General features: G+C 59.2%; 1 protein-coding gene across 3 annotated transcripts in view; it reads right to left on the bottom strand.

Moving 5' to 3' along the window:
- The window catches only part of SNX8 (sorting nexin 8), a 42,202-nt gene that overhangs the window by 3,171 nt on the left and 24,293 nt on the right, over positions 1 to 14,738 (bottom strand). For all 3 annotated transcript variants that reach the window (XM_059897363.1, XM_059897362.1, XM_059897364.1), the window contains exons 3-10: positions 13,023 to 13,140; positions 11,312 to 11,433; positions 8,826 to 8,906; positions 7,743 to 7,903; positions 7,006 to 7,138; positions 3,606 to 3,674; positions 2,528 to 2,677; positions 2,093 to 2,242 (exon numbers count right to left, since the gene is read on the bottom strand). In XM_059897363.1, the coding sequence (XP_059753346.1) occupies positions 2,093 to 2,242; positions 2,528 to 2,677; positions 3,606 to 3,674; positions 7,006 to 7,138; positions 7,743 to 7,903; positions 8,826 to 8,906; positions 11,312 to 11,433; positions 13,023 to 13,140 (984 nt within the window). The remainder of the gene's footprint in view (positions 1 to 2,092; positions 2,243 to 2,527; positions 2,678 to 3,605; positions 3,675 to 7,005; positions 7,139 to 7,742; positions 7,904 to 8,825; positions 8,907 to 11,311; positions 11,434 to 13,022; positions 13,141 to 14,738) is intronic.

Here is a 14,738-nt window from a genome sequence, read left to right as displayed (position 1 = left end):
ATCACTGGGTTGCTCCCTCTGCCAGGTCTGCAGGTGCTGGCCTTCTGGGCGGCTCAGAGGCCAAGACAACGTCCACCAGAGGAACACAGAGACGGGCACAGCGAAAGCAGGGCGACCGCCACCACAGCTCCCGGCCCCAGGCGTCTGCGAGGAAGGAGGCTGAGCGGCGAGGCCCGTGTCCGAGACCAGCACTGGGGCAGAGGGGCTCGCGTCGCAACAGGAAGCAGCGTGGCCCCGGGAACGTGCGGCTGGAGCAGAGTCTAGTCCCCGAGTTTCGAGACCAGGGCACTCACGAGTCACCCACAGCGGAGAAATCCAGGATCGCGTCAGGAAATGTCCCCACCGGCCGCCCGGACCTGCCCGTGAGGTCTCACCGGCGTACAGCCCTACCTCCCCCAGCGCTGCTGCTGCCTTGGCCACACCAGCAGTTCCCACACTGTGCCCAAGGGCACCCTGGGCACCCCAGCGAACTCCAGGGGCACCACGAACTACGAGAAACACTCAAGGGAAACTCGGCATTTGTCACAGGCTACGTGGACCACTGCTGTGACGCTGTCTGGAGCTAAGAACCTAAGAAACAGAACCATTAAAAAGGTACTTTGGCCTCGCGCTGCTGTGAAAAGTCACTGAGGCACTAAGAGAAAGTCAAGGAGCTTCTGTCTCAGGCGGGCAACGTTTCTCACTCATGCCCGACTCCCCTGGCGTCCCACTGAAAGCGCAGACCCTTGAGTCCCGGGCCCAGCGGTTCTGAAAGCAAGTCTGAGAGGGATCTGCACACTAGCCCACACGCTGACCAGACCCTCCAGGCGGCCCCAGCACTACTGGCTCCAGACCGCTCTGGCCCGGCCACCTCCCGCCTGGATGCACCATCTCGTGTCTTCTACCCCTGAACCCGCACGCCCGGCCACCGCCCGGCACCTTCCGAACTACAGGTCTGAGCTCCCTCCACACGCTGCTCACAGAGGCCTCCCTGGCCCTCCGGCAGGGTCGCCAGCTTCCCAGACTGCACCCCGGCCCACCCCCGGGGCCCCGCGTGGGACCCGTCCCCTCCAGCTGGCCGACCCGTCGGGATCTCCCACTCCTCTGGTGTCAGGGACGGCTGCGGGGCAGGTGTGTGCCCAGCACGGCCACAGAACCCGGCACGGAACGACGACTAAGCAGCCCATTTCCACCAAATGCCCGAGCCGGTCTCGGAAGGCTGCAAGGGTCATATTCTATGCCACTTGTCAGGTAGGGACACTGGCGCAGAGGTTAAACAACCCAACCAAGGCCGTTAGGAGCTCAGAACTGGTGCAGAGCTGGAAGCTGAGACAGCTAGGATGTGAGGTTGAGAGAGTCTGAGCCTACACTACCTCCCCACCCCCCGCCTGCGTATCAAAGAGCTAGACATGGCCCCCGGCAGGCGTGTCCCTCACGGGAGGTGCCGGAGCCCCCAGAGCCAAGAAGGAGCCCGGGATGGAGGACGTCGGGGAGCAGGAGGGTGTGGGCCACCATGAGGCGGCAAACGCAGAAGCGGGCAGACGTCGTCTAAGCGTCTCTCAGCCCTGGCCGGACACACACATCCCAGGCTGCACCTGGGGGCAGTGGGCAAAGAGCCAAACACCAAGCTAGACTTATGTGGCTGACACAGGCTGTCATCGCAGTCTGCAGGGTCCCCGGACCGCCACGGCGCTTCTCAAGCGCTCAGCAGGGTCTTCAGAGAAATAGCCCACCTGTGGTCCCCCTGCACCTCCTCACACTGACACCGTCTGCTCTCATTCCCGGGGATTCCATGTGCTTTGCCTCTGACCTCTGTCTGGAACTCCTCCAGAAGTGAAGAAATTCTCCCTTTACAGTCCTGCTCTGCTCTCCCACCACCCCGCCCCCCGGGAGCCACAAGGACAACATCAGGATTATCGTCGGCTACAATGAGACGAGCAGATTTGGACGAGAACGGTTCCAAGTCCTAGCTCACCCGCTGCACTCATTTCCTAAGTAACTCTTCAAGGTCAGCCTCAGGGCTGCCAGACCTGCAGGAAGGGCTGCTGCAGGAAGGGCTGCTGCAGGAAGAAGGGCACTGGCCCGGACGGGTAGGTGTGTGTGGGGGACCCACCTCCTTGTGCCCTTGGATCTGGGAGCTGACGAAGGCCCCGAGGATGTGGGAGGTAAGGGGCAGGTAGACGTGGACCAGCTGCGTCTCCTGGTGCAGGCAGTACAGGGAGAAGTAGTTGCGAAGCTCCATCGTCTGGATCACGTTCTCCTGCTGCAGAGCAAAGAGCCCTTCGTGACTGGCCCAGCACACGGTGGGAAGGAGGAGCACCGGGGCCCACACACCAGCCCTCCTGAGCCCAGGGCCAAGCCCCTCCTCCGTGCAACACATCGGTCACGCCGGCTCTGTCACCCGGTGCCTGGGCGTCAGCGTCCCGGCAGCTCAGGGAGCCAACCACAGGAAGCCGGGGAGGACGGCCCGGGGCCCAGCGGCAGGTGCGGGCAGGTGCCCTCGGGCCCGCCCCCCACCCCGCAGGCAGGCCCGGGCCGCCGGGCCCACCTCCACGATGCGGGACTCCAGCTGCTCCACACACTCGGGCTCGCGGTTCTGCGTGGCGGCGCTCGTCATCTGCCTCTTCATCAGGCTGTACTTGTGCAGCGCCCGCTGGTGCTTGTGCAGCACACCCTTCTCGTGCCGCTCGCAGAGGTCCTGCCGGGAGGAGGTGGCACGTCAGCCCAGGAGGCGGGAGGCACAGACGGCATCCGCTGCACGCGGCCTCCACGCCGGGGGGCGAGGATGGCTCTTCCTGCCTAGAAGCAGCTCACGCGCACCCCGCTCACTCCACTCTCGGTGTTCGTGGAAGGGAGCGTCCCGCTGAGCCACCCGGGGCGAACTGTGGGGGGTCGCGGCGCAAATCCGCACAGCCAGAAACCCACGGGGAAAGGAGCAGCGCAGAGCGGGGACAGCCCTGGACCTCACACGTCACGCTGACCAACGTCCAGAAAGCCAGTGTCCCTCCAGCAGCAAGATCAGTCTCCTAAAGGACGACGCACTGGCATTTCCCTGGGGCCCTAAAGTAACCCTGATCACAATTCCTGTGGGGATACTAGCCACGGAATCACAGGGCTGCAACTTCAGAGGCCACTGGCTGCTATCCCACCCAACAGAGGAACCCCTTCTAGAACCTTCCCCACCAGCACTGGGCCAGCTCCCCCTGAGCTCAGCACAAAGGATCCTCAGGGCTCACAGGCGATCCATCCCGCCACTGATGGTTGGAAAGCCACCCCTGTCCCCAGCTGAGGCCTGACTTCCCAGAACCTCCACCCCCTAGAAGAGGCAGCTCCCGCTGGGCCAGCCCCTCGTGTGTTTATAGAGAGCGATGGCAGTCACACTCACACACACACACACACTCACGCGCACGCGCCCCTCGCTCTCACATCGGGGAAGCCAGAGGCCTGCCCACAGCACCCTGCGGGACGCACACCCCCCTCCCCCGGGGAGCCTGCAGGAGGCCCATCCACACCCCGCAGCCCTGGCTTCAGGCTCTCTTTCCATTTCCCCACGAGTCACACCCTTGAAAGGTCACAGCAGCCTTCTCAACAGCTCTGTCCCCGACCAAGCAGCAGCCGAGACTCACTTTATAGGACTGGAGCAAATCCAGGAAGAGGTTCAGTTTCTCCACCACGTCGTTCTCCTCCTGTTTGCCCTGGAAAACACGGGGCAGGTGGGCCAACAGCGACCGAGCACACAGGGCCCAGAGCCAGGGGCGCACACCCACCGCAGGCCTGGGCTGGCTCGGCCCCCAGAACCGCGGGCCAGCTGTGCAGGGGGCCCCGTCCACACGACAGCCCGCCGACGTGAGGCCGAAGCCTCGGGACCCGCAGGTGGACAAGAACGAGGGCCGGGTGCCCTGCGCCCACCTCGCCTCCCGCTCGCCTCCCGCTCGCCTCCCTACCCGCCCAGCAGCCTGGCCACCGCAGACAGCGGAGCTGGGTTTAAACGGGGGAGCAAGTGGGAGGGATGCACCGGGGACAAGGGGAGTCGTCGCAGTTTCAGTGAAAGGGAGAGAAGCGTGGCCTGCGAGGGGCCGAGGGGAGGGACTGAATCTGAAGACTCAGCCGAGCTGCATGAACCGAGTCCTGCTGGTGCTCTGCTGACTCGGAGACGCAGGCGGGGGAGGGGCAGGCCGTGGGGGTCGGCAGGGGGCCCGGACCCCGCACACGCCTCTGCACCCAGGTTGACGCGGGGAGCCCCGCGGCGTCGTGGGAGGGGGCTGGTCGCCGACCGGGTGTCCTGGTAACGACGGGGTGAAGCCCCGCTCGCTCCCGGAGTCACCCACCGCACCCGCGAGGCGTGTAGCCCAGGGCCGCTCGCACGGACGAGCCACGTCCACACGGCCAATGGGCACCGATGCTCAGAGCCGCTCCCGGGCAGGAGGAGTCGGTGCCAAAGCCCTGGGCTGGGCTGCTCTGGGCCCAGAGTCGGTGCCTGGAGACGAGGGAGGGCAGCATGAGGGAGAAGCGCGGTCTCTCCACCTCCTGCTCCAGGAACGGCAAACGCGGGCCTGCAGGCCACCACGCACCCTTGCTCGGTCGCCACAGCAACGGTCAGGCTACGGTGGTTTCCAGGAAACCCCCCATGCTAGCTCTGTGGTCCCGGCCACGTGTGCTGGGGGGCTCTCGCACCCTCACATCCCTCAGCCACCAACACGCGTCAAGTCCCTCTTCCAGGTGCGCTGAGCCCCTCTCCCAAGTGCAGCACCGGCTCCTCCGGGAAACCAAGCCCCTTCTACAACCTGCAGAGCTCCAGCCATGGCAGAGAATGAAAAGCTCACCCCATAAACCGCACATCGGACTTGGTATGGGGAGGGTGCAGGCAGAAGAAATGAAGAGAAGTCCACGACCGATGGGGACACAAGCCCTGGAATGGGAGCCGGGGGCTTCCACCCAGGCTCTGGCACCAACTCAGGGGGACCTAGGCCCTCGGACCCGCTGAGCCCAGAGGTTCCCAGCCATTCAATCCCGCACCCCCAGTCAAGGTTCTAGCCAGTAAGGGGACAGGAAAATACCAGGCATGTTGCAGGTTTTTTCAGCTCAGAAAGGGAAATACCAGATGGCCACAGGTGCCCCGTTCCTCCTGACTGGGCAGGGGACACAGGAGAACAGAGGTTCCTCCCTGGGTGTGCAGCAGGGGGGACCCCTGCGTGTGTCATTTGCTCCCAAGTCCCATTTCTGCTCTGATGCTGTGCAAGACCCTAAACCACCAGCGCGTGTGCCTTTGCAGAAAGCACACACCCTGGCACCAAGAAAGAAACAGCCCCACTGGGAGTCTCACTTGTCTGGCTGGGACAGTTATCAGGTCTCCTGACGGGTCTGGGGAGAATAAAACCGTGATACGTAAAAACGGAATTTAGAACTAACCCTCGGATATCTTCACTTGCACAGCAAGAGTGAAGTGGAACCCTAGCTCTGACGGATGAAAGCCCTGACAGGCCACTTGATCCAGTTCCGTGTTAAAACCGTATTGATTTCACTTCAACATAGAAACCACCAAGAACAACGAGGGATATTCAGGAAACAGCACCGCGCAGACGTGACATTGCAAAGCAGCATTTGTGAGGAACCTCGGAGGCAGGAGGAACTTCAAACTGCACCACATGAGAAGCCTGACGCCCCTCTCCCCTCTTCAGGGCAGAAGCAGCATCCAAATCTGAATCAGAAAAGACACTGGAAATGATCAAGTTGGGGTTCCCACCCTGCTCTGTGTACCCCCTCCAGGTTACCTGTCCAAGAGGGAGCTGTGGGGCCCAGGGCCTGGGTCCCGGCAACAGAACAGCTTCGTTTGTATGTTTTACAGACTGAGCTCTGAGTACAGGGCCAAGGGTTAAACAAAAAGCTGTTAATGATCTAGGCCAGCTCCCTTGTTTCTAATCACAGAGAAAAATACCCAGGGACCAAAGCGGCCCGAGCGAGGTCCCAGCACGAGACACAGGCCAGCACAAAGCACGCTGCCCGAGCTCGCCCGCCTCTCTACCCAGCCAGTCCTCCGACACCACGTTCTTGGTCCCCAACCCCACCCCGCCTGCCATGGAAATGCGGGCTCCTCTCACCTGGAGATGGGCTGGGCCCCGGGCTAATTCCACACGACGCGGACACCGGCCACACTCAGTGTCTGAAAGACACACTCAGGCACGGGGACCACAGGGGAAGAACACCCAGCACTTTCCACACCAGGAACGTGGTCAGATTCCCTTTTCATCACTTAGAGCGGTCCTGGCACCTGAGCGCCCCACCTGGAGCCTGAAAACCCCCCAGACCCACCCGTCGCTGTGGTTCTGTGACCCGCTACTAAGGAGCTTTGAGCCTCAGCCGGCCAGCAAGGCCTCCATTTTAATGCATTTAAAACCAGCTACCAGCAGCCTAAAGCCCATTTCCCCAAGCACTAGGAAGCAAACTCTCACCCTCAAAATTATGCAACAGTTTTATAGCATAAAAGCACCCAGATGAACATTTCCCTCTGATGGTCAACACTGTATCTGCACATTAACCCCCAACGACTACAAGACTCTTTGCAGATTTCCACAAACAGCACCTGCCCACAGAGCAGAAGCATTTCCTGAGGTAAACTGGGTGTCTAGGGCGAGACATGGAGGGATTCTCTGGGGGAGCTGGGAGCTTGGCTGTCCTGCTGAGCTTTCAAGCGGCCCAATGCTGCTTGGCTACGACGGCACCACGGGAGCGCCCCGGGCAGTGCGAGACTACATCTCCAGGGACACAGCACACCTTCTAATCTCAGCAAGGTCAGATCTCGGACACCAGAGCCCAATTTGTCCACGTCGTCAGCAACCCTCTCAAGAGCGCAAAGGACTCCCAGGGAGCCACCCGGAACAGGCGGGGACGTGCGCTTCCGACCTGAGCACCGCTGCCCACTCCCCCAGGACTCGGAGCTGTGATGTCCATCTAAGGAGGAGCCGCTCCCGCACACCACGGCCCGGAACGTTCTCCGGAACGAGCGCCTCGGAGAGCAGACCCACTCACCTGCTGCGCCGCCTTGTCAGCGAGCAGCGCGAATTCAACGGACAGGCCTTTCAGCGCCTGTTTGAGGGACCCCCACGTGCTACTGTTCAGAGTGGCCCAGGAGGGGAGCGGGGTCGTGTCAGACCCTAAAGCACTGAGGAAGAAGGAGACACACAGGGGAAGAGACACTCAGGCCTGGAAGCTGGGCGGGCAGCCCACCCGACGCCCCCCTCTGCCCCACGGCACAGCACCCCAGGGTGGCCGCCCCGCACATCTCCCAACCAAGACCCCTGCTACTCGCAGAGCAGGAGCCCCGGGAGTCTGTTGGAACGGTAGGGTCTCGATCCGCCGAGACCCCGAGGGAACGTGTGCACAGCGGGGTGGAGGCACGCAGCTCTGGGGACAGTGCAGAGGGCCGCGTCCTGGCTCGAGGCCCGGTCCCTCCTCCAGAGGAGAGGAAGCGTGACCAGCCCAGCACGGCCCTTCCCGGATCAGATGAACTTTTCTCAGGTCTGATCCTGACAACGGCGGGGGAACCCCTACGTTTGGGAACCCCGATGCCCTGCCTACACTCTCCATCTCTCTTCTTGCTTCTAAATGCGATCTCGTCTCCCCAGCCCTTTCCTTCCCCTTTGGGGTAGAACGAGTCAGAACGAGAGTCGTTATGGTAAACGCACTTTCTGCTCCAAGCCCGCCACCAAAGGCTAAAGACCCCACCCCACAAAACTGACCCCATGGAGCCCACCAGGGTCACCTGCCTCAGTTCCTTCCCGAATACGAGAAGGTCAGCAGCATTGTCGATGGCCCGCGACACCATCCGCTCGGCCCTATCGCGAAGCTTGTGGAAGCTGTTGTAGATGTTGCGAATCAGCTCCCGGCTGATGGCGAACTGAGTCTGGATGTCGGCTGGGAGGAAGTCCTGACGGGGGAGGAGGGAGGAGACTGTGCATCACCAGACATGAAAACCTTCCAGAAAAGACGACCAGCAGGAGAGGAAGCAACTCCATCGACCGAGCAGGTAAACGAGCCCAGACCCCCAGGCCAGGTCACGCAGCGCGCAGCCCAGGAGCCCACTTCTTTCTCCACCGCCCGCCCTGGACCCCTCTTCTTGTCCAAAAGAGACACAGAAACCAGCACTACACGCACACCACAAAAAATACAATCTGCAAACTCGACACGATGAACGTGCGGTCCTGACTCTGCACGAGGGCCAGGCCTCTGTATTTCCTCATTTATTTCCGAAGGGTAACTTTTCACCAGCTTTAATATTAACTACCTATTATATTAACTAATGTTAACTACACAATGCTTAGAAAACAAAAGGCTTAGGAAATAAAATGAAGGTAAAAGAATCTGTATTTTTGTATGGAGAAGTAGTTTAAGAAGAAATAAAAAAAAAAAAGCTACCAAATAGCTACTTTCATCCTTTTGAGAAAGAGACCAGATTAACTAAATTTAAAAACAAACCAATGCAACAATCAATCCCCTGAAGTCCAAAAAGCTGATGACCAAGCATCCATCCATCTGAATCACAAAATGCCTGAGGACATGGCACCAGGGGCCGGTGGGCCCTGTGGTCGGAGAGCGCTCAGTCACACCTGGGCCCCTCTGCCTAGGCGTTTGGGACCTTGCAAATGGCAGCCTCTCTCTCTGTTTCCTCGTCTGTAAAATGGGCGTGACACCCGCTGGGTTTCAGATCAACTGAAACAAGGGTCAAGGGAGAAAACCATGTGACCCATCTTAGCACGATGTCTGGCACACGGTAGAGGCAAAACAAACATCACTAACTGTTCACATGATTACTGCTCGGGGGGAAGGGATCATCAAAATCAGAAAAGTACCTTGGCCCGAGCAGCCAGCTTGCAATTCATGAACTCGTCTCCCACACACTGAGCGGATTCCTTTAACTTGTTCTGCACATCCTGCAAAAGCGAGAGAGAAACACTTGACCCTCAAGCAGCCACAGAACCGGAGGCATGAGACCAACTGAGCCACCACAAAGCGGGGCCCAGTCCCTCCTCGAGAGAGGAGTGTCTCCAAGTGTTGGCTTTTTTTTTTTTTTGGGCTGCATTGGGTCTTCGTTGCTGTGCGCAGGCTTTCTCGAGTTGCAGCAAGCGGGGGTTACTCTTCGTTGTGGTGCGCGGGCTTCTCATTGCGGTGGCTTCTCTTGTGGAGCACGGGCTCTAGGTGTGCGGGCTTCAGTAGTTGTGGCTCGTGGTCTCAGTAGTTGTGGCTCATGGGCTCTAGAGCGCAGGCTCAGCAGTTGTGGCGCTTGGGCTTAGCTGCTCCGTGGCATGTGAGATCTTCCCAGGCCAGGGCTTGAACCCGTGTCCCCTGCATTGGCAGGCGGATTCATAACCACTGTGCCACCAGGGAAGCCCTCCATGTGTTTGCTTTAACGTAAGTATTCCGTAATCTCTTCCTGTCTCCTGTTCCATTTTTTTCGCATTGGCCTTAACCTTTGGGGTGGTCGGTCTTCCAGAGGCAGGAAAGCCCGACCTCATGACAGGACTGCAAACTCCAGCTCTGGAGTGGAGCTCTCTCTCCAGAAAAACGGAAACTCCACCTCCAGACCAGGGACATGAGTACTTGGGACAGACGTCGGAGTCACTAGATCCTGGAAGGTCCCACGTGGGGCACAGAATCAGGGACTGAAGTCTCCTCCCTTCCTATGATCAGACCCATGGAGTCAGGGTCCCCAGAGCCCTGGGGGAGCTGACGGCAGAGAAAGGGCAGCACTTGGGGTCCCGAGCCCTGGCTCTGAGCTCTGCCCTCTGAAGGGAGGCTCCCTGGCAAAGCCGAGCCTTAAGACGAGCCCCACAAAGAGCCACGGAAGATACAGGCAGAGACCCTAACGCGCAGCTGTGTGTGGGTGAAGGAATCGTAACATTTCAGAGATGCCTTGAAGAGCATCTGTCCCAATTCCCTCATTTTACCAAGAAGAAAATGGTGCTGGGAGGCCCAGGGACAGGCATCTGTGTAAGGGCAGCCGGGGCCGCTGGAGCCTGACGCCACCTGGCTTCCGCAGCAGCTCGCCCTCCCACCAGCCTCCCTCTGCCTCGAGCTGAGCGTAGCTCCCTCGTCCCACCGTGTCCCTCTGCTGCGGTCAAGATCCCAGCTCTACAGGAGCCTGTCCAGCCCCAGGGTTCGAAAGACCCACCCTCCCAGCGCAAGGGCAGAAGGCCACAGCGTGCATTCCCTGGATGTCTGGAACGGGTCCCATAAAAGGGGCAGACCGACAGGCGCCCCAGCATCGCAGAGGGAAAGGCCACAGTGTCCCTAGGGGTCAAAGGCCCCTCTGGCCTCCAGGGAGAGAGCGGTAAAGGAGGCGGCCAGGCTTGTGTGGGATCCACCTCTGCGGCTCTGCGCCCGCACCTTCCCGCGGCCGGCGAGGGCACGTCTGTCCCACCGCAGGCCGTGTGGGGTGTCCTCGCTGGAGCCCCTCCGCCCACCCCAACAAGGAGAGGGTCCCTCGGGGAAGCCTCTCCGCCTCCGAAGAGCTCAGCCCTGGGCGCACGGGGCCGTCCAGGCGGTGCCTCGTCGGGCTGTGCCTCGGCGTCCTGACGGACCAGGACGGCCTGACGGCAGCCTGGACGAAGATGCTGCCACTCCAGCGTCTCACCGGAATCAAGGCCACACGGAGCCCCCTTCCCAGGACACACGTCCGCCCTGCAGCTCGGCCAGGGAGACTCAGCGGGCGCTCCCGGTAGTACGGAGTCCAACCCAGCCTTCCATTTGTTTTCGTTTTTTATTTTGGCCACGCCGCACAGCATACAGGATCCTGGATCCCCGACCAGGGGTGGGACCTGCGCTCCTTGCAGTGGAAGGGCGGAGTCTTACCCACTGGACCGCCAGGGAAGTCCCCAGCCTTCTTTTTTAAGTAAATGCACATTCACATATGGAGTCGCTAGCCTGTCTGCCAACCCTCCAAACCACAGAGGCTCCTGTGTATCAGCTTCAAGCCCTCAGAGACTGCGCTGAAAAGCCACCCCTTCCACACAAAACCCCGCGAAGTCGGAACCGGGACGCCTCTTAGAATCGTACTCAACCTGTTACCTTGGGAGAATATAAATCTTATTTGTGTTTGTCCCATGTAAATAGATTCTGTCACGGCACCCAAACAAGGAGATTAAGGGGAGAGCACGAAACAAAAGCAAATTTAAGAATGAAAATAAGTGGGACTGCTGTGGGCCTGGGTTTGATCCCTGGTCAGGGAACTAGGATCCCACAAGCCGTGAGGCACGGCCAAAAAAAAAAAAAAGAATGACAATAAGACCCGGGGAGCCTCAGGCCCCAGCACGCAGACCGCTGTGCGGCAGGTACTCACGGGGCCACTGAAGGACAGGAACAGCTTGAGAACAACGTCCTCGGAGAAGGGCGGGTGCCGGGCCACCAGGTTGATGAAGCGCTTCAGTGCTCTCCTCCGGGCCTCGATGAATTCCCTGTCAGCTGGACGCAGAACACGGGGTGACCACACAGAGCCTGGGGCACGAGCCCCCGCGACCTCGCTCTCAGGGCCCAACGCCTCCCGCACGGAGAGCTCTCCAAGCCACAGGGCCAGCGGGGGGCACGGGACCCAGCCAGAGGCTGCAGAAGGCGCACGAGACCCCCAGCTCGGCGCCCTGCCGCCTGCGGACGCACAGGGTCCGGGATCTGCCGAGGAAAACCACACAGCCCGCTGGCTTCGCTCAGTGGCACTGGACCCCGCACTGTGACCCCTTTCTGATGCCGCTCTCTATGAACAAACGGGCTGTGCTAAACTCATGTATTAATTTGACCCAGTTTTCCAGTTCACGTCACTTATTACTCACTCTCCAACTGCGAACTGCTTTCGTTCGGGTTACGTATTCTCACTCCAAGGGCAAAAAAAGTAAAAGTGTACGATGATGCACTGAGGGTATTTAAATCTGACCGCAAATAAAAATGGTATTTAAAGTATTATTTTTAAATTATTGAGAAAAAGCTGGAAGAAGATCTCCCCCCTTCAAGGCCACCAGGACCCCGTCCTTTGAAGGCTACGTTTTCATTAAGGCCGAGTCACACGACCAAGCATCGCATGACAGTTTCCAGGTTCTAAGCCCCACCCACACCCAATCGACCTCGACGCTGGGATCTCAGTGAGCATCCCCCTTACTCCCGAAGTATTTCCAGCTCCTGCCCTCAGCATCCTTCCCCTTCCACGTGATAGGATCTGTTCCACGTGCTCAGGCACGGCAAGAGGAAAACGACATTATCAGGTTCTGAGCTAGTCAGCGACCAGTGAGAGCAGAAGTACTTTAGGACGGTGGAAAACGGCAGAAAATCAATGGTCAGCTTTGGGTACTTGCCTTTGGATCGGGTTTCATCTAGAATCTGAGAAAAGGGCTGTGGGTGAAGGTCAATGAGACCTGAGAGAAGGCCTCAGCTGTCTCCCGCGCTCTGGAACCCTGGGAGAGACAGGCCAGTGCAGGGGGCCCGGAGACACCTGTGATCCCTCACCTAGCCCCAGGTAATCGCCGGTGAAGCATGAAGATGAGACAGCCACCTGCTATTGTTTTCACCTCCTTTGCGATGCAGGTTAGATCACTGGGCTGACCTTCACTTCTGTTCTCTCGCAGAACTCCTTACACTATGGTGGTGCCCACTGCTCTCCAAGGGCCGGCAAAACAAACGGCGCTCCTGGTCCCCCACTCAGGAGCCCCAGGACGCCTGGCCTCTGCCCTCTGGGAAGGAGAACTGGGGTACACTCCTTCTCCCTTGCAGAACGGGGCACTTCCCTACGTGTCAGTTATCAAGCAGGAGGCTCATGCAGCTAAGGGCGCCAGGTGATGTCACCGTCCCGTACCAGACCTGGGCTCTAAGCCACAGCTGCGCCCAGATTCCCCAGGGGCTGCTGCTGCACCACAGCCCTGCTACCGTCCCACCCCTGCTGGGCAGAGGGCCAGAGGAAGATGGGCCACGAGGGGAGAGTGGCGTCCATCACGGAGCCAGGACCTCAGCACAGGGCGGGGGGACCCCACCCGCCTACGCCCCCCGGCCGCCAGCAAAGCCAGCTTTACCTCCCAGCATCCTCTTGGGCGGGAGGGCCGGCACCATGCGGTACGGGAACTTCTGCAGCAGCATCTCGTGGAAGACCACGAAGTCATTGTACCGCCGATACACGCAGGACTTGAAGCGCTGCAAGAAAAGAGGTTCGGAGCTCAGCAGACACCCTCACACTTCACAGTTTCCCCTTACCTTCCCCTTCCACCACTAAACAGAACCTGCGGAAATAACAGGACTAAATTCCTCACCTTCTCTCACCAGGCCTTTACCAGAAGGAGAAATCCTCTATGTCCTTGATGGATGGAAATACAACTTTTAAACACTGCATAGCTCTAACTGTGTATTTAATTAACCGTCTATTATTCTGCATCTTCTGAACCAGACGAGTCTCCTTACAGGAGTTTCCACCTATATGGCGGCATCCCTCCTCCCCTTAGGTATCACGTGGGATTACCTTTGAGGGTATGTCCTCAACATACACTTTCAAACCGTGCTAACACAAGCAGCACTGCGCCTCCTGAAATAGACCCAACGGCCTAAAAGCAGACCAAACGCTGAACACAAAGACTGAAACACGGCAGACACGCAACTCAGATGAAACTGCCGACAGAGTCCACCATGAGCCCGCCCTTGATAAACCTGCAGGTTCCACAGGATTAACATCCTGTCCAGAGAGCAACCTCACTGGGGTCGAATGTAAGAGCTCTCACAAGAACCAGCATGAGCAGTGATCGCTACAATTAACTATGTTACACTAGTTACTAATTAACATCACTGACTGGAAAAAGCCAGTCTGAGATGGTGACATACTGTGCGGTTCCGATGACACGACACTCAGGAAAAGGCAAAGCTACGGAGACGGTGAAAGATCAGTGGTGTCTGGGTGGAGGTGGGGGAGGGGTGAAGGGGGGCGGAGCACAGGGACGCTTAGGGCAGTGAAGCTACACTGTGTGATTCTACAGCGGTGGACCAAACCCAGAGGATGTACAATAACAAGAGTGACCCCTCATGTCAACTGTGGACCCTGGGTGACAATGACGTGTCTAGGCAGGTTCACCACCTATAACAAATGCACCATCTGGCGGGGGGGGGTTGACAGTGGGAGGAGGGGAAGATGGGAAATCTGTTCCTTCTGCTCAATATTGCTGTGAACCTAAAAACACCCCCCAAAAAACAAGGTCTATAAAAAGCTAAATATACTATACGAAGGACAAGTATGAAGCCACGTGTGTCCACCTCTGGCGGGCATCGTGCCACGTCTGCACTCACTCCAACTCCAGCAAGCATGCAAGCAGGGGGCACAGCCCGAGGAGCCGCGTGGCCCAGAAGCCACCCCCGCGGTCCTAACGTTAGCGGGCTGACCCCTCTACGCACGTTTCAGGAGGTGACCTGAGCAAAACGGCCTCCTTCTAAAAATGTTCGTTACGAGGTCATCAATTTACTTCAGGAGCGGGCAGTTGAATGAGACTGAAGATAAGGCCACTCTCACAGAAGAGCAGCTTGTCACACGTGCGGGGCGCCCGGCCCGTGGGCGACAAGGCCCCAGAGGAGGCACCGGAGTCTCCATTCTCACCGCGGCCGAGGAGGCCAGACCACGGCAATGCCAGACGGCAATGCTGTCCCCGAAACACGCGAGGGCCTCCTTCCCTCTCTGACCTCTGCCCTCCCCCTTGGCAGCGACACTGACCAGCGTCAGAGCGAAGTTTACTCCCAGACTTCTGTCATCCTGC

Source organism: Balaenoptera ricei, chromosome 15 (genome assembly GCF_028023285.1).
Source record: "Balaenoptera ricei isolate mBalRic1 chromosome 15, mBalRic1.hap2, whole genome shotgun sequence".
Classification (NCBI taxonomy): Eukaryota; Metazoa; Chordata; class Mammalia; order Artiodactyla; family Balaenopteridae; genus Balaenoptera; species Balaenoptera ricei.
Note: the sequence above shows the minus strand (reverse complement) of the source record. Positions and strands in the feature narration are given on the sequence as shown.